This window comes from Scyliorhinus torazame, chromosome 15, assembly GCF_047496885.1.
Source record: "Scyliorhinus torazame isolate Kashiwa2021f chromosome 15, sScyTor2.1, whole genome shotgun sequence".
Taxonomy (NCBI): Eukaryota; Metazoa; Chordata; class Chondrichthyes; order Carcharhiniformes; family Scyliorhinidae; genus Scyliorhinus; species Scyliorhinus torazame.
This window is the reverse complement of record NC_092721.1, coordinates 154,401,982-154,428,672: the sequence shown is the minus strand read 5'-3', so window position 1 is coordinate 154,428,672 and position 26,691 is coordinate 154,401,982. Positions and strand designations below refer to the sequence as shown.

The following is a 26,691-nucleotide window of genomic DNA, read 5'->3' as shown; positions in this document are numbered from 1 at the left end:
GAGAGGGTGGTAGCTGGAGCATTGAACTCAAAAATGGCACTGCTGGCATCAGAATTAGAATTACAGCCTGTCTGATGTCATTGATTTGCCTATCCCAGCACACTTCAGCAGCCATTCGCTGCCCTTATCATCATGGTACCTGGCGCAATTCACCCTACATTGCGTTGGTGCCCAGTGGACACCATTTGGAGCTCTTATGACATTGGTACCTGCACAAATCAGCCTAATTCCTCGCTGAATGGGTTTAATATTAAATTTCTTCCGACTGAAACACCTCAAGGACTTTTATCAGATCATGCTTTCCCACAACATTACATGTCGTGTGCGTTCTAGTACTTGATGCCATTTCCCAATTGGCATTCTTTAAAAACAATATTTGAAAAATCAGCTGACCGCTTTCTCCTATTGAATGAATCCATGCACAATCAGCAGCCTGTGAAATGGCAGGAATTCAAACTGTGCATTGTCCAACCTTATCAGAATTTGGGATTTGTGTGTTCCAGAAGTTGTGATAGAAATTTGCATTAGAATATAGGCAGTGCATTAATCAAAGAGAGTTCCCATGGTCCAGACTGATCTTGTAATTATAAGTGCAGATCAAGCGAATGAATGGGGGAAAAAATGTTCAATGGACCACAGATAGCAAAACAGATGAGCTTTTTTTCCCAGAAACCAGTGAGTAGAAGTTCTGCCTGTTTAGTGTGGAACAGTAACCTCCCCCAGTCTACCCAAATGTGTGCAGCACTCAAGACCGTTTGGTGATTATTTATTTCGAACCTGGAGACGTCTGTGCTCTGAATAGCATTAAAAGCTGCATCCTGATCATGCATCTATTCAGTAGTGAATACTCGAATATGTAAATAAACTGTCTGCATTCGTGGGAGGTATGTCATTCACTAAAAGAACTGTAACTGAACCCAAGGATGCTGAATTCCTGGTACTGCTCGCTATTACTGCCGCAGGATTGTATAGCCAGAGCAAACCGTTTATTTAGTTGGGATTTGCAATGCCTTCTGTCTTACTCCGTCAGCTATTACACAGGCTTATTCAGAACCACGTTACTTGGCAAGATTAGATCCAGTGCAGAAGTAAATGGCAGTCTTTCTAATACTTCTGAGTAATGACAGAAATTTTCAAATGCATTGGAAAGCACAGTAGAGATGAACGGGTAGCTGGGAACTTTGATTACAACCCTACGTTCGCTCAACAGAACTAATGGATAGCTGGAGATGCTGTAGCATTAGTCTGTTCATTCTCATTCTACTGCTTTGTAAGGTGGGTACCCTCTTTATACATTGAACCAGCAGCTTGCTCATTAAGAAACATTGGCAGAACTAAATTCTTAACTGTAACAGTCCTCCACCAAGTTCCGCTGGTACCTCTGCACGCAAACCCAGTTGACAATATCTTTGCCTCAGCTCTTTTGTTTCTTTGGCAGTTTTGTGCTATGTCCGTTTAATTATAATTATTTACCTACGTACATTAATAAGCTGTTCATCAGGTCTGGCACAATCTTCTTGTTAGTTGCAAGAAGCAGTTAATGAAGGCCAAACATTTTTGAAGTGATTAACTTATTAAACTACACTGGAGGCTTTATTTTCAGAGTGAAGTGGTGTCTTGTTCATGCAATGTCCTTAGGATTTTTGATGTTTTGGATGTATGAGTATTTCAGATATATAGTGTTCTGATAACTTTGGATAAGAGTAGTTTTGCTGTAGTTTCATTCTTGTTGATTCTCTTTGTCTCATTGCTGCCTTTTGTAGAAATTCAATTTGTTGATGGTTGCCATGGCTATCAAGCAGAGTAAAATTAGCTGCTGTTATATAATGCTCAACAAACCCTGACCTGCTTGAACTAATAAAATTATTTGATCTAGCCTTACCACTTTGAAAGCTGTTAGTCTTTCATGACTTACAGCAGAGCAACTCTAAGTTAAAATATTTTGTTTAAAATATTGAAGATAACAAACCTTGAGAAAAGAATGAGGATAGTTCGAAGTGAATAGAATTTATGTAACTATTTTAGTAATACCATATGTTTTATATATTTTGAAAAAGCTATAAAAGTTAAACAAAACTTTTATTAAAACTAATTCAAATTTGTTGACTGACATAATAATAATTCAGGTTCTTAAAACATTTTCTTTGAATGTGTGTGTGTCTGCGGTGTTGGGTGGGTGGTGAAGAGTGTGTACATATGTTTAAGGACAACTATTCCCACAATGTCCTAAACAGTAGTATCTCAAAATATATACGTATTATATAAAATCACTACCTCGTCTTGATACAAATATGGAAACAATAATTTGATGCTTCACTCCATACAAACATTATTGAGAATTTTCAGAACAATGTTGTGCTCTGAAAGAAATTCCAATGATGTTGACTAGTAGTTGCACAAAAGCAGTAACTTCTGCTTATCTCTTCCACTATGATTTTCTGCTTGTAAACATCAACAAATGTCTCACATGCCATACGGTTAGTTGACTGTAAGCTTGATCGATAGCTCCAGAATGGCTCAGATGTTGTTTCCGATAGTAAAACTCCGAATCTGGCCCACTGATTAAACACATAACTCAATAAGTCGCATAACTTTTTATGTTTGTCCCAATCCATGTTTATTGGAAGCTCGGATTAAGAAGATTAGGGGAAAAAAAGCTGTCTTTTAAAATATTCTAGCGTTTATAACCTTGGATACAATAACCTTTCTTTTAGATTGATTCAGTAAATCGCCCTCTTTCTTATTATAAGGAAAACAACATTACTCAGCTGCTTAATTAAAGGTGGCTATTTGCAGTTGGTCTAAGGCTGCTCTGCTCTGTGCTTTCAAATCATAGCAGAGAAAGGTCAATCCCATCATGGGGATGCTGATGTGGGCAAAATGAGCCAATTTCAGGATTACAATCTACTTTCACTGTTGGAATAACCTTTCTAATTAAATTCAAATGACCCTGCATTTAATTCAGCAGGGTTTCCAATTCCAAATTGTTCTGTTGAGCTGCTTGAAAAGATCCCAGTAATAATAATGTTGTGTTTGCTTCCCACAAGGAATTAATATTAAATGCAGTGCCCAGTGTGGAACAGAACTGTGCAGATGTGAAAGGTTCCAGGTTTGATACCATTTTTAGTGTACAAGGAGTGACTGCTGGAAAGTGCAGACACTGAGAAGCGAAGATAATGCATTTGGCTGTGATGCCTTCTATTGCTGAACAGCTTTCAGGCATTTAACAATGAGGGACCCAAGGAAGCAAACTTCATAAGAATCTGTATCATCAGGAGAGAAAGACTAAAATTGGAAGAAGGAAAATATTGTTTACTGAATGGGAGACTTCATTAAGAGGCCAACTAGGAAGCTGTCTGAAATTGAAGCAGTGAAGTTGATTTGAACCCTGAGTGGTTTTAGGGTAGCTGGGTGCAGGTATCAAATGTGATCGCTGGCCTAAGTTTAAGGCCTGAGATATGTTAAGTCACGATCCTCACTTAAGTGTTCTGGGCAGGAATGAGTGTGTAGGAAGAACAGCTGCCAGTCAGGAAATATCAGGCTGTCCTTGCCCTGACTTGCAGAAAGGTGGTGAGGGCAGCCTTGAGCAGGATATTACAAAAGCAGGGAGGTCATGATGGAGTTTTAGAGAACTTTGGTGAGGCCACAGCTGGTGTACTGGTTCAGTTCTGGTCTCTGGTCATCACATTACAGGAAGGATTTCACTGGAGGGGGTGCAGAGGAGATTCACCAGCATGTTGCCTGGGATGGAACATTTAACTTATGAAGAGAGGTTGGATAAGCTTGGGTTGTTTTTGTTGGAGAAGAGAAGACTATGGGGTGACCTGATCCAGGTGTACAAGATTATGAGGGGCATGAACAGTGTGGATAAGTAGCAGCTGTTCCCCTTAGTTGAAGGGTCAGTTACGCGAGGACACAAGTTCAAGATGAGCGGAAGGGGATGTGAGGGTGGTGACGGTCTGGAATGCACTGCCTGAGAGGGTGGTAGAGGCGGGTTACCTCACATCCTTCAAAAAGTACCTGGTTGAGCACTTGGCATGTCATTACATTCAACAAGGCTATGGACCAAGAGCTGGAAAATGGGATTAGGTAAGTAGGTCAGGTGCTTTTCAGGTCCCAGTGCAGACTCAATGGGCCAAAGGGCCTCTTCTGCACTGTGTAATTCTGTGATACTGTGGGAGAGAAGAGGAACACAGAACATACAGTGCAGAAGGAAGCCATTTGGCCCATTGAGTCTGCACCAACCCACTTAAGCCCTCACTTCCACCCTAACCCCCGAACCCAATAACCCCATACAACTTTTTTGGTCACTAAGGGCAATTTATCATGGCCAATCCACCTAACCTGCACGTCTTTGGACTGTGGGAGGAAACCGGAGCACCCGGAGGAAACCCACGCAGACACAGGGAGAACGTGCAGACTCAGCACAGGCAGTGACCCAAGCCTGGATTCGAACCTGGGACCCTGGTGCTGTGAAGCCACAGTGTTAACCACTATGCTACCGTGCATAGTGCCGACTTTTATTGGGAGGAAGTTCCTCCTGAGGCTCAAAGGAAACTTTTACACCATCCCTGGTGATCTGCTTCATCCTTCTCACCAATTGCCATTCTGCTTCAGCCTGATGGAAAGAACAAAGAACAAAGAACAAAGAAATGCACAGGAACAGGCCCTTCGGCCCTCCAAGCCCGTGCTGACCATGCTGCCCGACTAAACTACAATCTTCTACACTTCCTGGGTCCGTATCCCTCTATTCCCATCCTACTCATGTATTTGTCAAGGTGCCCCTTAAATGTCACTATCGTCCCTGCTTCCACCACCTCCTCCGGTAGCGAGTTCCAGGCACCCACTACCCTCTGCGTAAAAAACTTGCCTCATACATCTACTCTAAACCTTGCCCCTCTCACCTTAAACCTATGCCCCCTAGTAATTGACCCCTCTACCCTGGGGAAAAGCCTCTGACTATCCACTCTGTCTATGCCCCTCATAATTTTGTAGACCTCTATCAGGTCTCCCCTCAACCTCCTTCGTTCCAGTGAGAACAAACCGAGTTTATTCAACCGCTCCTCATAGCTAATGCCCTCCATACCAGGCAACATTCTGGTAAATCTCTTCTGCACCCTCTCTAAAGCCTCCACATCCTTCTGGTAGTGTGGTGACCAGAATTGAACACTATACTCCAAGTGTGGCCTAACTAAGGTTCTATACAGCTGCAACATGACTTGCCAATTCTTATACTCAATGCCCCAGGCCAATGAAGGCAAGCATGCTGTATGCCTTCTTGACTGTGTTGCCCCTTTCAATGACCTGTGGACCTGTACTCCTAGATCTCTTTGACTTTCAATACTCTTGAGGGTTCTACCATTCACTGTATATTCCCTACCTGCATTAGACCTTCCAAAATGCATTACCTCACATTTGTCCGGATTAAACTCCATCTGCCATCTCTCCGCCCAAGTCTCCAAACAATCTAAATCCTGCTGTATCCTCTGACAGTCCTCATCGCTATCCGCAATTCCACCAACCTTTGTGTCGTCTGCAAACTTACTAATCAGACCAGTTACATTTTCCTCCAAATCATTTATATATACTACAAAGAGCAAAGGTCCCAGCACTGATCCCTGTGGAACACCACTGGTCACAGCCCTCCAATTAGAAAAGCATCCTTCCATTGCTACTCTCTGCCTTCTATGACCTAGCCAGTTCTGTATCCACCTTGCCAGCTCCCCCCTGATCCCATGTGACTTCACCTTTTGTACTAGTCTACCATGAGGGACCTTGTCAAAGGCCTTACTGAAGTCCATATAGACAACATCCACTGCCCTACCTGCATCCATCATCTTAGTGACCTCCTCGAAAAACTCTATCAAGTTAGTGAGACACGACCTCCCCTTCACAAAACCATGCTGCCTCTCACTAATACGTCCATTTGCTTCCAAAATGGGAGTAGATCCTGTCTCGACGAATTCTCTCCAGTAATTTCCCTACCACTGAAGTAAGGCTCACCGGCCTGTAGTTCCCTGGATTATCCTTGCTACCCTTCTTAAACAGAGGAACAACATTGGTTATTCTCCAGTCCTCCAGGACATCCCCTGAAGACAGTGAGGATCCAAAGATTTCTGTCAAGGCCTCAGCAATTTCCTCTCCAGCCTCCTTCAGTATTCTGGGGTAGATCCCATCAGGCCCTGGGGACTTATCTACCTTAATATTTTTTAAGACACCCAACACCTCGTCTTTTTGGATCTCAATGTGACCCAGGCTATCTACACACCCTTCTCCAGACTCAACATCTACCAATTTCTTCTCTACTACATTTTCCCTCAGCCTCCAGTTAAAATGCTCGGCGGTCAGAGTTAAGGTAGAATATGTTACTGAACTGGAAATCCAGTGAACTGGAAGAATTGCCGAGAGATATGAATTCTAATTCTATTATGGCAGCTGGGCAAAGATATCATTAACTGGCAGCCTTCTGTCTTAATGATGGTTTGTGCAGTGCTGGTCAGCTCTGTATTAAATATTGCCTGGTGTACCTCAAGAGCCTCACTTTGGCATGGCAATCTCTGTTATGATTGCTGCAGATGAAGGCAGTGAGCTGAGAAGGTGCAGGATTCGCTGGCCTCTTGTTTTCTCTGGGCCCTCGCTTCTGGTCCAGCTAACCTTTCCGTTCCTGCTTGCCTCTTCCAATGTCTCACCAAACAGTCAGCCTCCAGAAGTCACGGCCATCAGCGACTGTCTCCCAGTTATCAATGTCAATATCCGTCAGCTTAATATCTCACTTGTAGTCATCCTTATAATGGAGATCTGGACACCCAGCAGATCGTGATGAAGTGGCCAGTTCACCATACAGAAGGCGTTTAGGTATACAGCTATCACCCTCTGATGAATGTGATTAGCCAGTGCTGATATCATTGGCTCTGTCTTTATGACAGAGATAGATATGTTTTTTTAAAAAGAACAATTTATTAGGGTATTTGTAGTTTTTATAATAATAATGATGATAACAGCAACATACTGAGGTACCCTCAATAATGACGCTTGGAGATTAAACTGTAAAGAAGGCTTTATTAGACTAATAACTATGCTAGAGCTAGAGACGAGAGCTGACTGTTACACAGACCATGAGGCAGCCCTTTAACGGGCGTGGAGTTGACGCAGCTTGCGTGGCCCCAGGATGGGAGTCTCTGCGGAGTCCAGGTAGGCCTCGAAGCACCGCAGCCAGCATTTAAAAATTTCCTTCGCCTCCAGCATTCGTGCTTCCAGATTGAGCTTCTCTGGTTTTAGGCCTGCGTCCATCCTGAATCTAGTTTAGTCTAATAAATTGAGGTACACTCAATAATGACGCTTAGAGATTAAACTGTAAAGAAGGCTTTATTAGACTAATAACTATGCTAGAGCTAGAGACGAGAGCTGACTGTTACACAGACCATGAAGCAGCCCTTTATGGATGGCTCCCAGATGGGCGGAGCCAGAGGCGGAGTCCCCAGGGTTCCAAGCCCGGTCTTAAAGGGGCCATCACCTTACATGATGATAAGGCAGTAACCGTTCATCACACATACACATGGTACATAAAATATTTCCATCCTTATCACGTTCTTCGCACCCCCAATCAATGAAACACTAGCCTAACCCCCCCCTAGATTTCTGCCTTTGCTGTCATTTTAATTTTCTCCGAGAAAGTCGATGAACGGATGCCACCTTCGGACGAACCCTAACATTAACCCTCTTAGGGCGAACTTTATTTTCTCGAGACTGAGAAACCCAGCCATGTCACTAACCCAGGTCTCTAATTTTGGGGGGCTTCGAGTCCCTCCACGCTAACAGTATCCGTCTCCGGGCTACCAAGGAGGCAAAGGCCAAGACGTCAGCCTCTCTCACCCCCTGGACTCCCAGCTCTTCCGACACTCCAAAGATCGCCACCTCTGGACTCAGCACGAACCATGTTTTGAGTACCATGGACATTGCCTTAGCAAAACCTGCTACAACCCTCTAAGCTTCGGCATGCCCAAAACATGTGGACATGGTTTGCTGGACCTCCCGTGCACCTCGCACACCTGTCCTCTACCCCAAAGAACTTGCTCATCCGGGCCCCCATCATGTGTGCCCGGTGGACTACCTTGAATTGTATCAGGCTAAGCCTAGGACATGATGAGGATGTGTTAACCCTGCTTAAGGCATCCGCCCACAGACCTGCCTTGATCTCTCCTCCTAGCTCATCTTCTCACTTACCCGTTCCTCTATCTGAGTTTCCTCTGATTCTATAAGTTCTTTGTAGATATCTGATACCTCCCCCTCTCCCATCCATGTTCTGGAAACTACCCTGTCCTGTATCCCTTGTGGTGGCAGGAGCGTGAAGGTCGGAACCTGCCTTCCCAGAAAATCCCGTACCTGCAGATATCTAAACCCATTCCCTGCCGGCAGTTCAAATTTCTCCTCCAAATCCTTCAAGCTAGGGAAGCTCCTGTCTATAAAAGATCTCCCAACCTCTCAATTCCTGCTCTCTTCCATCTCCGAAACCCTCCAGCCAGACTTCCAGGCACAAACCGGTGGTTGTTGTAAATCGGGGCCCAGACCGATGCTCCCTCCGCTCTCCTATATTTCCTCCACTGCCCCCAGATTCTCAGAGCCGCCACTACCACCATTCTCCCAAACGCACTCCGTACTTGCTTGGTGACCAAGCATGTGGATGAAGGTAAAGCAGTGGATGTAGTGTACATGGATTTTAGTAACGCATTTGATAAGGTTCCCCATGGTAGGCTTCTGCAGAAAGTAAGGAGGCATGGGATAGTGGGAAATTTGGCCAGTTGGATAACGAACTGGCTAACCGAAGTCAGAGAGTGGTGGTGGATGGCAAGTATTCAGCCTGGATCCCAGTTACCAGTGGCGTACTGCAGGGATCAGTTCTGGGTCCTCTGCTGTTTGTGATTTTCATTAATGACTTGGATGAGGGAGTTGAAGGGTGGGTCAGTAAATTTGCAGACGATACGAAGATTGGTGGAGTTGTGGATAGTGAGGAGGGCTGTTGTCGGCTGCAAAGAGACATAGATAGGATGCAGAGCTGGGCTGAGAAGTGGCAGATGGAGTTTAACCCTGAAAAATGTGAGGTTATCCATTTTGGAAGGACAAATATGAATGCGGAATACAGGGTTAACGGTAGAGTTCTTGTCAATGTGGAGGAGCAGAGAGATCTTGGGGTCTATGTTCATACATCTTTGAAAGTTGCCACTCAAGTGGATAGAGCTGTGAAGAAGGCCGATTGTGTGCTAGCGTTCATTAACAGAGGGATTGAATTTAAGAGCCGTGAGGTGATGATGCAGCTGTACAAAACTTTGGTAAGGCCACATTTGGAGTACTGTGTACAGTTCTGGTCGCCTCATTTTAGGAAGGATGTGGAAGCTTTGGAAAAGGTGCAAAGGAGATTTACCAGGATGTTGCCTGGAATGGAGAGTAGGTCTTACGAGGAAAGGTTGAGGGTGCTAGGCCTTTTCTCATTAGAACGGAGAAGGATGAGGGGTGACTTGATAGAGGTTTATAAGATGATCAGGGGAATAGATAGAGTAGACAGTCAGAGACTTTTTCCCTGGGTGGAACAAACCATTACAAGGGGACATAAATTTAAGGTGAATGGTGGAAGATATAAGGGGGATGTCAGAGGTAGGTTCTTTACCCAGAGAGTAGTGGGGGCATGGAATGCACTGCCTGTGGAAGTAGTTGAGTCGGAAACATTAGGGACCTTCAAGCAGCTATTGGATAGGTACATGGATTACGGTAAAATGATATAGTGTAGATTTATTTGTTCTTAAGGGCAGCACGGTAGCATTGTGGCTAGCACAATTGCTTCACAGCTCCAGGGTCCCAGGTTCGATTCCGGCTTGGGTCACTGTCTGTGCGGAGTCTGCACATCCTCCCCGTGTGTGCGTGGGTTTCCTCCGGGTGCTCCGGTTTCCTCCCACAGTCCAAAGATGTGCAGCTTAGGTGGATTGGCCCTGATAAATTGCCCTTCGTGTCCAAAATTGCCCTTAGAGTTGGGTGGAGGTGTTGACCTTGGGTAGGGTGCTCTTTCCAAGAGCTGGTGCAGACTCAGTGGGCCGAATGGCCTCCTTCTGCACTGTAAATTCTATGATTAATCTAGGACAAAGGTTCGGCACAACATCGTGGGCCAAAGGGCCTGTTCTGTGCTGTATTTTTCTATGTTCTATGTTCTATGTTGCTTGGCTCACCGTAAAATCTGTTCCTTGTCCAGGAACCGGCGCATTTGCACCACCATCGCTCTCGGCGGTTCATTCGCTCGCGTCTTCCTTGCAAGAGCTCTATGCGCCCTATCCACTTCCAAGGGCAGCGGAAACGTCCCATCTCCGAACAACTTTTCCAGCATACTTGCCACTTATGCCCTCGGGTCCAAACCCTCACTGCCCTCAGAGAGGCCGACGATCCTCAGGTTCTGTCTCCTGGACCTGTTCTCCAAGTCCTCCAACTTATCCTGCAATCTTTTCTGGTGGTCCTCCATCAGCCCCACCTCGACCTCCAGAGCAGTTAAATGGTCCTCTTGCTCGGACACCTTTTCCTCCGTCTTCTGAATCGCCCGTCCGTGGGTTTCTAGACCCGGTTCCACCCGATCAATCATTGCCTTCATCGGGTCCAGCATATCTTTCTTTAGCTTGGCGAAGCTCTCCTCAAAGAGCTTCACCGGCTGTACCATTGACCACTGTGCCACCGCACCAGGATCCTGCACCTCCGCCATGTTTTCCTGCGCTGCCGGCTCTGCACGCGTCTTCCTTGCTTGACTATGTCTCCTTACACAGCCACTTCTAGTCCACTGCTCCATACACTGGTGGGGGATTTCTCCTCACTGTCTCACTCTCCGCCAATTTATCCAGGACAATTCCGAAAGAAACGGGAGTAAAAGTCCAAAAGTTTTTGTCACAAGCGGGAGCTACCAAATGTGCGACCTCCTACTCCATGGCCTCCAGCGAAAGTCCGAGATAGATAGGTTCTTGATTAATAAGGGGACGAGGGGTTATAGAGAGACGGCAGGAGAATGAGAATGAGAAACATATCAGCCATGATTGAATGGTGGAGCAGATTCGACGGGCCGAATGGCCTAATTCTGCTCCTATGTCTTATGGTCTTAGTAATAAGTGTATGCTGATGGAATTAACATAGTCCAGGGCCTCTGAGTTGGTGACTGTGTCCTGCCAAGAGATGCCCAGGATATGTCTAAGGTGATAGCCGCTCAGCCTTCTTTCCTGCCTACCATATGTTGTCCAGGTCTCACCACTGTAGAGGAATACACTGAGGGGGTAGGTTTGGTAGGCAATTTGGAGTTCTCAGTCAGGCTGCTGTTGTTCCACACTCTCTTACTCAGCTTGGAAACAGCTACAAATTTAGCTCAATGTGTAAATAAATCTATCTGAATAAAACGCTCATATCAGTAATAAAGAAACTTTTGCATTGTCATAAAACTCATCTAGTTCAGTCATGTCATGATGTGGAGATACCGGCGTTGGACTGGGGTGAGCACAGTAAGAAGTCTTACAACACCAGGTTAAAGTCCAACAGGTTTGTTTCTAATCACCAGCTTTCGGAGCTCAGCTCCTTCCTCTGATGAATCTTTACTCACCTGATGAAGGAGCTGTGCTCCGAAAGGTCGTGATTTGAAACAAACCTGTCAGTCATGTCTGCGAGGGAAAGAAAGCCGTCCTTGCTTGGTCTGCTGTGACTCGAGATTCACAGCAATGGGGCTGACTCTTAAATACCCTCTTTACTGGCTCAGCAAGTTATATTCAAGAACGTAGCTCTCCACCATCTTCTCAAAAGTAATGAGAGATGGTCACTGAATGTAGACCAACCCATGAATGAACCCCAAATGACCTTTGGACTCTGATCAGCTTCTAGACAAGAGTGCAGCAGTCACCTCAGCCGCAGGCGAAAGCGACAGCTTTGAAATCGGAGATTGGTGAAAAGAAAGCACAGAACATAGTCCCTCCATTTTAACTGGCAACTGCGAGAGTTAAAATCACATTATATGGATTCTTTTGGGCAAAATCATTGCATTAATCCGATCATTGAGATTTAGACTTGAGACCAGTGGTCACCAACCCTTATGCTAAATGCCTTTATCAGCCAAAATTGAGCACTGAGCAGTTGATTCGTGACTTTTGTTTTCCTCTTTCAACTGCAAAGAGTGAATGTTAGATTTGAGTAGTTTATTAGAGAATAGCGGGAGAGCCCTAAATGGGATTCGTGCCGGGCGCCATACAAAATGGGATGCTCTTTAAACTCATTTAGATATGCTCAGCCCAATGGAATCCAGAGTCTCCCAGCTTCCGGGATTCGCTGCCCCGCCAGCGCAGCGTGGTGCCAGGTTAGCACAGTCAGGGTGCCAGGTTGGCACTACCAGGTTGGCACTGCCAGGGTGCTAGGCTGGAATTGCCAGGGTACCAAGGGCACTCCCAAACAGCAGGGCCTGAATTGAGGGGCGCACATGGGGGTGGGGGACATGAAGGGAAGGGCCTGAAAGGGGGTGGGGGCTCCCCCAACAGATGTCCCCATATCAGAGACCCCCAATCAGTCACCTTTGCCTGGGGGGCACTGGAGCTTCGGAACGGGATTGGCATCCAGCACCGATCCTGTCTTTCGGCCGACGCTCCATTCTCTGCCCAATCGTGAAACCCAATATCTGCATTGGGCAATGGACAATCTGCTCCTTAGTCATTTCTTGGGAGAATCAACCCCGATAGGATTAATTCAGAATGGCCATCATCTCATTAGCTTTTCTTCTTTGGCGAGTGGATTTAGGTCAGAAAAAATATAATGGAATTTCACAGCCTCACAGAAAGGTAGATATTTTGTGTTTCTCCGAAAAAGTCTGCTGACCAGCACAGTTAAAGCAGGATTATCAGAACAGTAATTGTGTATTTTTATGGTTGAACGAGTAATGATGAGTTACTGAAGATGAAGCTCTCTGGAGAAATAAAATATAATCAGACTTTGTCAGAACCTAATTCTGTGTTCCTGATTCTTGATTACAGACAATTGACGATGATAAGACAATGAGCAAAATTAAGGATATGATGGTAACAAATAACAAAAAGACAGTTCTCATCTGGCATTCCAAGTGCACAAATAGAAATAAAAAACTTTCAATTAGTCAATTAGTCCACCAATGATTTATGAAATACATAACAATATTAGGCCCTTTCCGCCTCGGTCATCATTTTTGCAACATTAATTAATTACGATGAAATAACTCATTCCTGAAGAGGAATTGCCATAGACATAGAAACAAATGCAGCTCACCAACACAAAGTTTGCAATAAAATGATTACCACCACATTGTGCCATCACAATCATCGCCTCATCCTCACAATCATCGCCTCATCCTCACAACCATCACCTCATCCTCACAACCATCACCTCATCCTCACAACCATCACCTCATCCTAACAACCATCACCTCATCCCTCACAACCATCACCTCATCCTAACAACCATTACCTCATCCTAACAACCATTACCTTATCCCTCACAACCAACACCTCATCCTAACAACCATCACCTCATCCTAACAACCATCACCTCATCCCTCACAACCATCACCTCATCCTAACAACCATCACCTCATCCTAACAACCATCACCTCATCCTAACAACCATTACCTTATCCTCACAACCATTACCTCATCCTCACAACCATCGCCTCACCCCTCCCAATCATCAGCTGATCCCTCCAATCATCACCTCATCCCTCACAACCATCACCTCATCCTCACAACCATCACTTCATCCTAACAACCATCAGCTCACCCCTCACAACCATCACCTCATCCTAACAACCATTACCTCATCCCTCACAAACATCACCTCATCCTAACAACCATTACCTCATCCCTCACAGCCATCACCTCATCCTAACAAACATCACCTCATCCTAACAACCATTACCTCATCCCTCACAGCCATCACCTCATCCTAACAACCATTACCTCATTCCTCACAACCATCACCACATCCTAACAAACATCACCTCATCCTAACAACCATTACCTCATCCCTCACAACCATCACCTCATCCTAACAATCATTACCTCATCCTCACAACCATTACCTCATCTTAACAACCATTACCTCATCCTCACAACCATTACCTCATCATCACAACCATCACCTCATCCCTCCCAATCATCACCTCATCCCTCACAACCATCACGTCATCCTCACAACCATCACTTCATTCTAACAACCATCAGCTCACCCGTCACAACCATCACCTCATCCTAACAACCATTACCTCATCCCTCACAACCATCACCTCATCCTAACAACCATGACCTCATCCCTCACAACCATCACCTCATCCTAACAACCATCACCTCATCCTCACAACCATTACCTCATCCTCACAATCACCACCTGATCCCTCCCAATCATCACCTCATCCCTCACAACCATCACCTCATCCTCACAACCATCACTTCATTCTAACAACCATCAGCTCATTCCTCCCAAGCACCACCTCATCCATCACAATCATCACCTCATCCCTCACAATCATCACCTCATCCCTCACAACCATCACCTCATCCTCACAACCATCACCTCATCCTCACAACCATCACCTCATCCGAACAACCATTACCTCATCCCTCACAACCATCACCTCATCCTAACAACCATCACCTCATCCTAACAACCATTACCTCATCCCTCACAACCATCACCTCATCCTAACAACCATCACCTCATCCTAACAACCATTACCTCATCCCTCACAACCATTACCTCATCCTAACAACCATCACCTCATCCCTCACAACCATCACCTCATCCTAACAACCATCACCTCATCCTCACAACCATTACCTCATCCTCACAACCATTACCTCATCCTCACAACCATCACCTCACCCCTCCCAACCATCAGCTGATCCCTCCCAATCATCACCTCATCCTAACAACCATCACCTCATCCCTCACAACCATCACCTCATCCTAACAACCATTACCTCATCCCTCACAACCATCACCTCATCCTAACAACCATTACCTCATCCCTCGCAGCCATCACCTCATCCTAACAAACATCACCTCATCCTAACAACCATTACCTCATCCCTCACAACCATCACCTCATCCTAACAACCATTACCTCATCCCTCACAGCCATCACCTCATCCTAACAACCATTACCTCATTCCTCACAACCATCACCTCATCCTAACAAACATCACCTCATCCTAACAACCATTACCTCATCCCTCACAACCATCACCTCATCCTAACAATCATTACCTCATCCTCACAACCATTACCTCATCTTAACAACCATTACCTCATCCTCACAACCATTACCTCATCCTCACATCCATCACCTCATCCCTCCCAAACATCACCTCAGCCCTCCCAATCATCACCTCATCCCTCACAACCATCACGTCATCCTCACAACCATCACTTCATCCTAACAACCATCAGCTCACCCGTCACAACCATCACCTCATCCTAACAACCATTACCTCATCCCTCACAACCATCACCTCATCCTAACAACCATGACCTCATCCCTCACAACCATCACCTCATCCTAACAACCATCACCTCATCCTAACAACCATTACCTCATCCTCCCAATCATCACCTCATCCCTCACAACCATCACCTCATCCTCACAACCATCACTTCATTCTAACAACCATCAGCTCATTCCTCCCAAACACCACCTCATCCATCACAATCATCACCTCATCCCTCACAACCATCACCTCATCCTCACAACCATCACCTCATCCTCACAACCATCACCTCATCCTCACAACCATCACCTCATCCTAACAACCATCACCTCATCCTAACATCCATCACCTCATCCCTCACAACCATCACCTCATCCTAACAACCATTACCTCATCCCTCACAGCCATCACCTCATCCTAACAACCATCACCTCATCCTAACAACCATCACCTCATCCCTCACAACCATGACCTCATCCTCACAACCATTACCTCATCCTCACAACCATCACCTCATCCCTCCCAATCATCACCTGATCCCTCCCAATCATCACCTCATCCCTCACAACCATCACATCATCCTCACAACCATCACTTCATCCTAACAAGCATCAGCTCACCCCTCACAACCTTCACCTCATCCTAACAACCATTACCTAATCCCTCACAGCCATCACCTCTTCCTAACAAACATTACCTCATCCCTCACAACCATCACCTCATCCTAACAACCATGACCTCATCCTAACAACCATTACCTCATCCCTCACAACCATTACCTCATCCTAACAACCATCACCTCATCCCTCACAATCATCACCTCATCCTAACAACCATTACCTCATCCCTCACAGCCATCACCTCATCCTAACAAACATTACCTCATCCCTCACAACCATCACCTCATCCTAACAACCATTACCTCATCCCTCACAACCATCACCTCATCCTAACAATCATTACCTCATCCTCACAACCATTACCTCATCCTAACAACCATTACCTCATCCTCACAACCATTACCTCATCCTCACAACCATCACCTCATCCCTCCCAAACATCACCTCATCCCTCCCAATCATCACCTCATCCCTCACAACCATCACGTCATCCTCACAACCATCACCTCATCCTAACAACCATTACCTCATCCTTCACAACCATTACCTCATCTTCACAACCATTACCTCATCCTCACAATCACCACCTGATCCCTCCCAATCATCACCTCATCCCTCACAACCATCACCTCATCCTCACAACCATCACTTCATTCTAACAACCATCAGCTCATTCCTCCCAAACACCACCTCATCCATCACAATCATCACCTCATCCCGCACAATCATCACCTCATCCCTCACAACCATCACCTCATCCCTCACAATCATCACCTCATCCCTCACAATCATCACCTCATCCCTCACAACCATCACCTCATCCCTCACAATCATCACCTCATCCCTCACAATCATAACCTTATCCCTCACAACCATCACCTCATCCCTCCGAATCATCACCTCATCCCTCACAACCATCACCTCATCATAACAACCATCACCTCATCCCTCACAACCATCACCTCATCCTTCAAAATCAATTACCTCATCCCTCACAACCATCACCTAATCCCTCACAATCATCACCTCATCCCTCACAACCATCACCTCATCCTCACAACCATCACCTCATCCTCACAACCATCACCTCATCCTCACAACCATCACCTCATCCTAACAACCATCACCTCATCCCTCACAACCATCACCTCATCCTAACAACCATCACCTCATCCTAACAACCATCACCTCATGCTAACAACCATCGCCTCATCCTAACAACCATGACCTCATCCTCACAACCATTACCTCATCCTCACAACCATCACCTCATCCCTCCCAATCATCACCTGATCCCACCCAATCATCACCTGATCCCTCACAACCATCACATCATCCTCACAACCATCACTTCATCCTAACAACCATCAGCTCACCCCTCACAACCATCACCTCATCCTAACAACCATTACCTCATCCCTCACAACCATCACCTCATCCTAACAACCATCACCTCATCCTAACAACCATTACCTCATCCCTCACAACCATCACCTCATCCTAGCAATCATTACCTCATCCTCACAACCATAACCTCATCCTAACAACCATCACCTCATCCTAACAACCATTACCTCATCCCTCACAGCCATCACCTCATCCTAACAAACATTACCTCATCCCTCACAACCATCACCTCATCCTAACAACCATCACCTCATCCTAACAACCATTATCTCATCCCTCACAACCATCACCTCATCCTAGCAATCATTATCTCATCCTCACAACCATTACCTCATCCTAACAACCATTACCTCATCCTCACAACCATTACCTCATCCTCACAACCATTACCTCATCCTCACAACCATCACCTCATCCCTCCCAAACATCACCTCATCCCTCCCAATCATCACCTCATCCCTCACAACCATCACGTCATCCTCACAACCATCACCTCATCCTAACAACCATTACCTCATCCTTCACAACCATTACCTCATCTTCACAACCATTACCTCATCTTCACAATCACCACCTGATCCCTCCCAATCATCACCTCATCCCTCACAACCATCACCTCATCCTCACAACCATCACTTCATTCTAACAACCATCACCTCATTCCTCCCAAACACCACCTCATCCATCACAATCATCACCTCATCCCTCACAATCATCACCTCATCCCTCACAACCATCACCTCATCCCTCACAATCATCACCTCATCCCTCACAATCATCACCTCATCCCTCACAACCATCACCTCATCCCTCACAATCATCACCTCATCCCTCACAATCATCACCTTATCCCTCACAACCATCACCTCATCCTCACAACCATCACCTCATCCCTCACAATCATCACCTCATCCCTCACAACCATCACCTCATCCCTCACAATCATCACCTCATCCCTCCCAATCATCACCTCATCCCTCACAACCATCACCTCATCCTAACAACCATCACCTCATCCCTCACAACCATCACCTCATCCTTCAAAATCAATTACCTCATCCCTCACAACCATCACCTAATCCCTCACAACCATCACCTCATCCTAACAACCATCACCTCATCCTAACAACCATTACCTCATCCCTCACAACCATCACCTCATCCTAACAATCATTACCTCATCCTCACAACCATTACCTCATCCTCACAACCATCACCTGATCCCTCCCAATCATCACCTGATCCCTCCCAATCATCACCTCATCCCTCACAACCATCACGTCATCCTCACAACCATCACTTCATCCTAACAACCATCAGCTCACCCATCACAACCATCACCTCATCCTAACAACCATTACCTCATCCCTCACAACCATCACCTCATCCTAACAACCATTACCTCATCCCTCACAACCATCACCTCATCCTAACAACCATCACCTCATCCTAACAACCATTACCTCATCCTTCACAACCATTACCTCATCCTCACAACCATTACCTCATCCTCACAATCACCACCTGATCCCTCCCAATCATCACCTCATCCCTCACAACCATCACCTCATCCTCACAACCATCACTTCATTCTAACAACCATCACCTCATCCCTCACAATCATCACCTCATCCCTCACAACCATCACCTCATCCCTCACAATCATCACCTCATCCCTCACAATCATCACCACATCACTCACAACCATCACCTCATCCCTCACAATCATCACCTCATCCCTCACAATCATCACCTCGCCCCTCACAACCATCACCTCATCCCTCCCAATCATCATCTCATCCCTCACAATAATCACCTCATTCTCACGACCATCAGCTCATCCCCTCACAAACACCACATCATCTTCACAGCCACCAACTTATCCCCTCACAGACATCACCTCATCTCTCACAATCATAAGTGGGTGGCACGGTGGCACAGTGGGTGGTACAGCTGCCTCACAGCACCAGGGACCCAGGTTCAATTCTGGCCTTGGGTCACTACCTACGTGGAGTTTGACGTTCTCGGCATGTCTGCGAGGGTTTCCTCCGGGTGCTCCAGCTTCCTCCCACAGTACAAAGATACGCAGGTTAGGTGGATTGGCCATGTTAAAAAAAGTTGCCCCTTAGTGTTCAGGAATGTTCAGGTTATGTGGGGTTACAGGGTTATGTGAATAGGGCGGGGAGTGGGTCAAGGTAGGGTGCTCTTTCAGAGGGTCTGTGCAGACTCGATGGGGTGAATGGCCTCCTTCCACACTCTAGGAATTCTACGGTTCTAACCACCACCTCATCCATCACTTGATCACCTCACTACAATCACCTCATCACCTCATAACCATCACCTCATCCCTCACAGCCACCACCTCATCCCACACAGCCTCCACCTCAGCCCTCATAACCATCACCTCATCCCTTACAACCACTATCTCATCCCTCACATTCACCGCCTCATCCCTCACAACCATCACCTCATCCCTCACAACCATCACCTCATCCCTCACAACCATAACCTCATCCCTCACAGCCACCGCCTCATCCCTCACAACCATCACCTCATCCCTCACAACCATCACCTCATCCCTCACAACCATCACCTCATCCCTCACTACAACCACCTCATCACCTCATAACCATCACCTCATCCCTCACTATCACCACCCCATCCCTCACAATCACCAGCTTATCCCTCACAACCATCTCATCCCTCACTATCACCACTCCATCCCTCACAATCACCACCTCATCCCTCACAACCATCACATCCCTCACAATCATCACCTCATCCCTCACAACCATCACATCATCCTCACAACCATCACTTCATCCTAACAACTATCAGCTCACCCCTCACAACCATCACCTCATCCTAACAACCATTACCTCATCCCTCACAGCCATCACCTCATCCTAACAAACATTACCTCATCCCTCACAACCATCACCTCATCCTAACAACCATCACCTCATCCTAACAACCATTACCTCATCCCTCACAACCATCACCTCATCCTAACGTCCATCCCCTTCGTCTCACCCCGCACCAGATCCCCCACATTCCAGCACAATTCCTTAAATATCTTCTGGATCAGCTTCAATCCGGGTCACCTTCATTTTCTCATTTGTGGCCCCTTTCATGAAATCCTTCCCTTTCCCAGTCACAATCCCTCCCAAATACATTCCATTTCCCATTGAGAACCTACTTGATGTCCGTCCCTAATAACAGCCCAAAATATAAACTGTGACATGGTTGTTCAGGGCCTGAATGATGCCACCAATGAGGTCATACCCTTTTGGGAAAGCTATCCTTTGATAAAAAAATGCTCCTTGCCTGGATGAGTGCAGCTCCAACAACACTTAAGAAGCGTGACACCATCTAGGATAAAGCAACCCGCTTGATTGTAACACCTTCCACAAACATTTGCCCCCTCCACCACCGACGCACAGTAGCAGCTGTATGTACCATCTACAAGATGCACTGCAGGAACTCACCAAGGTTCCTTAGGCAGCACCTTCCAAACCCATGGCCACTGCTATCTAGAAGGACAAGGGCAGAAATCTCCCAGGAACACCTCCACTTGGACTTCCCCTTCCAAGTCACTCACCATTCTGACATGGCAATATATTGCTGTTCCTTCAGTGTCTCTGGGTCAAAAACCTAAAACTCCCTCCCTAACAGCACTGAGGGTGTACCTGCACCACATGTACTGCAGCAGTTCAAAAAGGTAGCTCACTACCACCTTCCCAAGGGCAATTAGGGATGGGCAATAATTGCTGGCCCAGCCATTAAAGCCCACACATGGAAAAAATTATTTCTTACAAATATTGCCCTGCCTTATACTGCAGCATCCTTTCGATGAGGGAAGCAGTGAAAGTATGTCTATTGGAAAAAAGGTTTCAGTCATTTTTGATGCGTGAATGCAGTGAAGATTGATCAATTTGCTAAAATTCCCCATTCGTGTTGAAGGATCCAATATCTTAGAAATATTATGCTATGGTGGAACTCAAGTAAAACCTGTTTCTCCTTTCTTTCTATAAAGTCTTCTTTGTTTTTCAAATCTAGGTTTGCCTTGGTAATGCTGAAAGACGTTCCGGTACTAATAAACTTGTTGACTGTCAAGGAAATAATACCTGTCAGTAAGACTGTTGTGGACATTGTTAAAAGACAGTTTTGCAATGCAAAACAAAATGCACACAAACCACCAGAAACAGCTGGTGCTGAAATGATAATGCAGAAATAAAAGGGGCAGCTCTACACTTCCATTGGGAGTTATGTTCGCAAGACACATGGGGTTGGAAACAGGGCCTAACCACTGTATCACCAATTCTCTGACCTACATTCATGATGCTGTTGCTCTCTTTGGTTGGCTCTGAATATGGCGGTCAATTTTGTCGCCTTCCTTAATTCTAATTACGTTTGCTCTAGAGTCGCCAGGTATCTTTCGATACCGCCACAAGGTTCAAACCCGAATACTGATCAAAGACTCGATACACCAATTAGTTAGTTCAAAGTCAATGCTTATTTATTTACACACACAGTTAAATATACTCATGCACGAAACTCTACAGACTAAACTATCACTACTGCTAAAGCCTATACTTAGCTTCGGGCGCCCATTCAGTCAGAGGAACAATGGGCGTTGTTCGGTTCTGAGGCTGCTGGGGTTCGACTGGTACAGGGGAACAGCTAAGGTCGTCTGTCTGTTAGTGTGCGTTGACCTTGGACTTACTTGTTTCTGGTGCAGCTGGTGGACAGGTCTCTCCTCGGTGAGAGCCGGGTCCAAGAGAACGATTCTCTCTTGGGGGCTCCTTCTTATACCCAAAGGGGCTTCACGCGCTTTTGGGCGGGCCTTAAACTTGGCCCCAATCAATTGGGCCGTTTCTTGATCATTCATATTGATTTCATCCAATAAAGGGGTGGATGCCCTGATGGCTGGACGTGTCCTAGGTGGCCATTGGCCTGCTTTGTTTTGGTCTCCTCTGGCGCCGAGGTGTCTGCCTTTGTATCGGTTATGCAAATGTTACTCTTTTGTTCCCAGAGATGGGCCATTAGTATGAAGTTTTGGTCTTGTCTGGGAGCTGCGGCTCGATTATACAGACAAGTTCTGAACCTGCTTGTTTTCTCAGCATTGTCCATTTTCTCTGCAATCTTTGCAAAGTGTCCATTTTGTAATCGGGAATTGGCCATCCCAGATGGCTACACTCCCTCCTTGTGATCCTCAACGCGAAGCGTGAAGGATCAAATAACCGCGTTGTCTTCGTTTTCCTCCCAAGTTGGGCACCCGTAAGTACTTCATAGGCTCTACACTGCTCTGTCCTATGAATTGCAACTTTACCTAAGTTATTTTACAAACATACATCATTATAAAATTCTAGGGGGTGCTATGACATTCAGGCATGCATTACAAAATTAAAAAACTGGAACCTCTAATTATCCTAAATAAACTATCCTCATTTAAACAATCAAAAATAATCTACAACATTTTAAACTGTACAAATAGCAGCAACACAAGTCTCTCTGGCTTGGCAGTCAAGCACAGAGGTTTACATTTCTTTATTAAACGATCAAAACACAAAAAAACGGATGCACTTTAATTCTCTTAAAGGGGTTGGGAGGGGTAGCGTCCGTGCGCAACTGAAGGGGTCCCGCTAAGATCCAGGTGAAAAACATGAAGGTTGTCTTCATCTTTCCTTTTGTCGGTCTTCTTCTTTTTCTTCCTCTGGGGTTCCGGTGGTTCAGGGGTTCTATGGACACAAGCATAATATCTGTTATTATCTTGCTTAAGATCTCGTATGTCTGTCTGTCTGTCCTTTGTTGCCAATTACCCATTATAATTGGTCACCATCTGTGACTCCCTCATGTTTTTTTTTAAACCGGATATTTGGACAAGACATCCGAGAAAAATACTGACACAGTGCGAGCCGTCTCGCAGCCTGTGCGATCTACCATCCTAGTGTTTGTGGATGTAAATAGCATATGGAAGCAACCGAAGGATCGGCAGAAACAAACAAAAAAAGTTTTGAACTAAAAGCGCCAAAATGGGGTGCGTATGGGCCGCGGCGGGTAAGATTGGGTGGAATCCCCGGGTAGGACGGTGATCAGTGCCATTTGTGCTCTACCCAAGCGTAGCTGACCAGAGGTGGGTCCTCAGTCAGGGCGGGGACCAGTGCTGTTTCTCGACTACCTGAGCGACTGGCAAGAACGGGTAAGAATGTGGTCATCGTGGGGGCTGCCTCTCGTGATTACCTTCAATGGTTGTCTGCCGACAAACTAGTTCCTCTGAACGGTTGTCTGTCAACAAACTTGTTCCATTAACTGCCAGTGAGTGTTAAAAGAGTGGTGGGGGGGCATGAAAACTTTTAAATTCACAAACAACATTTAACATGTACATTAAACAAACAAACATACAATAAACATGGCGCAGGTTCCATCAGAAAGGACACCGTATCTCTCCATCGGTTCCTTTTTACCATCATGTGGACACCTCATTGCTCAGTAGCGAACAGTGTCGCAAAGGGATTTGTTTGGTGGGAGTCAGACTCTATGTCATCATCTTCTCCCGGTTGCCATACTCTTGACTGGAGTAGTTTGGCTAAAGCTGCTTGGGGCGAATCGGGGTCCATCTCATCATTCCGGATGAGCCTGAACGAATTGTCTCAGTGCCAGAATCGTGTGTCAAGGTTGGAGCTACTATGCTTCAATCCGTAATCGTCGGGCGGTGGGTCTGGGTCAGGGGCTTTGATGTACGCGATTTCGAGGGGGTCACTGGAATCATGCTCAGATTCGCTGAGAGTGGGGCCTGGTGCAGGGGTCTAATCATAACGTGGTGTCCTGTGGCTGTTGTCATTGCGGTCGCTATCACTGTCGCTGTCGCTGCTGGTTGAAGGAAGGGAGAGGCGGAGTCGTGCCTCTGAGGGTGGAGTTGAAGATGTGTCTGAGGACGGGCTGGACTGGCTGGGGGAGGGTAGGAATGTGTCATCTGTGGATGGGGCATGCTCATCTGCTGCTGCAAGCGAGATGTGGTGTGCATGGCTGTTCTGCGAGCCATAAACCTTAAGCTGGTTTATGTGAAACCATGCAGACTTGCCGTTGGGATACGTGATCTTTTATACCGAGGGGCTGACTTTGTCTGAAATGGAGGACGGTCCGGAAAATTTGGGGGAAAGGAATGAACTGGGGTTGTATAGGGAAAGCATCACTTGCTGCCCTACTACAAACTCGGTGGCGTGTACCGTTTTATCAAAACAAGCTTTGCTTTGTTTCCTCCTGGTCCCAAGTCTCACCGCTGCTGCGAGCTGGGCTGCCTTTATATTCTCAATAAACTGCTGGACAGCATTTTCATGCGTGAGGGCGGTGACTGCGGGGCTGGCCCAATCCAGTCCTAATAAATACTCTGTCCCTTTCATGGGGCGTCCGGTCATGAGGGTGTGGGGGGGGGGGGGTGTATCCTGTGGACGTGGATATCGTGTTTCGTAAGAACATTAAAGCAAATGGGAGAACTGAATCCCAGGTGCTGTTGTTCTGTTGCACCATTTTCCTGAAAGTGGCTTTTAAAGTCCTGTTCATCCTCTCTACAATGCCACTTGACTGGGGGTGGTATGCTATGTGAAACTTCTGCCTAATTCCAAAAATTGTGAGGACGTTTTTCATTGCTCGTCCTGTAAAATGGGAGCCTTGATCAGACTCTATATTGCGGGGAGGCCCCATCTTGTAAAGATGTGCTGTGTTAGGATTTTAGCTGTCGTTTTGGCCATGTTTGTTCTGGATGGAAAAGCTTCCACCCATTTTGTGAAGGTGTCAATGACCACCAACGCATACTTAAAACCATTTCTGTAGGCGGGTAGGGGTCCTATGTGATTTATCTGCAAATTTGTCCAGGGGCCATTAACGGGGCGGGTGTGACTAAGCTGAGCCTTTCTTGCATATCTGTCCGGATTGTTCTGGGCACAGATCAAGCAATTTTCAATGTAATGGGTAACATCGGCTTTTAAATCAGGTCACCTGCAGAGAGGTCTGAGGTGGGTTAGGGTGGGTTCAATGCCTTGGTGTCCATGATTGTCATTGAACTGACAAATAATCTGGTTCCTGTCCTTTCTGGGAACTACATAAATGCCGTCTTTCAAAATCACACCGTCATGTGTGGTTATTGCGTTCTTAAACTTATCGTACGGGGCCGAGAAGGTTCCTTTTAAAACTTCCCTGAGCTTTCCATCTTCCTTTTGGGCTTTCGCTAGATCCTGAATGTTGGTCTGTGAGACCTGAACCGCGTGTACTGGGGTGCTCTCGGGGGGGGGGGGGTTCCAAAAGTAACCATGTCTGGAACCTTCGCTAGGGCGGCTGCTTTAACGTTACCGGGGGGGGGGAAGAACGGTGATGACTGCGAACCTTAATGATACCATATTTCCTATCTTTAGCTATCTCTAGGATATGCCGGAGTAATGGGGCTGAGGGTAGGGGCTTTCCGTCTGCGGAAACAAATCCTCTAGTTTCCCACAGGGGTAGGAATTCCCTTAAACTATTGCAGACATATAAATTGTCCGAATATATGTCTGCTGGGGTCGGAAACGAGTCAGGGTGATCAACAATGTAAGCTATGGCTGCCAGTTCTGCTGCCTGCGAGCCTAGATGTCCTGGCAATAATGAAATCTCATCTAGGGCACGTCCCTGCGCGTACTCTACATAAATGCCGTAACCGGTGATTCTTTTTCCATTCAAAACTGTGGAGGAGCCATCCACATGAATTTTCAGGGGTGCGCACGTGTCTGTGGGCTAGGGTTTCTGGGGTGCATTACTTGCTTTCCTGGGAGCTGACTTAGGTATAAATGGGCCTGAATTATGGTTTGTGGTGATGTTCTCACACTCATGTGGGGTACCTGCATATTGCAAGTTGTCGGCTAGGAAAGTGTGGGTCTTGGTTCTTTTAACTGTGATGTCCTGCCCCTGTAAAAGAAGGGTCCAACGGGCTGCGTGGATTTGGCTGACTGTGCCATCTTTAAGTCGACCGTCTAATAATAGCTGTGTTGGGGTGTGTTCAGTGAGAATGGTGATGGGGTTGAGTCCTGTAATGTTGGCGAAGTACTGTACTGCCCAAAAAACTGCGAGCAGGTGCCTTTCGCAGGCAGAAAATTCTTGCTCGACAGGATCTAACACGCGTGAGGCGT

At 46.3% G+C, this 26,691-nt stretch overlaps 1 protein-coding gene across 3 annotated transcripts in view; it reads left to right on the top strand.

The window, feature by feature from the left end:
• The first annotated feature begins 810 nt into the window (after positions 1 to 810).
• The window catches only part of LOC140391915 (protocadherin Fat 4-like), a 264,299-nt gene continuing 238,418 nt past the window's right edge, over positions 811 to 26,691 (top strand). For all 3 annotated transcript variants that reach the window (XM_072476961.1, XM_072476960.1, XM_072476962.1), the window contains exon 1: positions 811 to 1,275. In XM_072476961.1, coding sequence (XP_072333062.1) covers positions 1,216 to 1,275 — 60 coding nt within the window. In that variant the 5' untranslated portion in view covers positions 811 to 1,215. The remainder of the gene's footprint in view (positions 1,276 to 26,691) is intronic.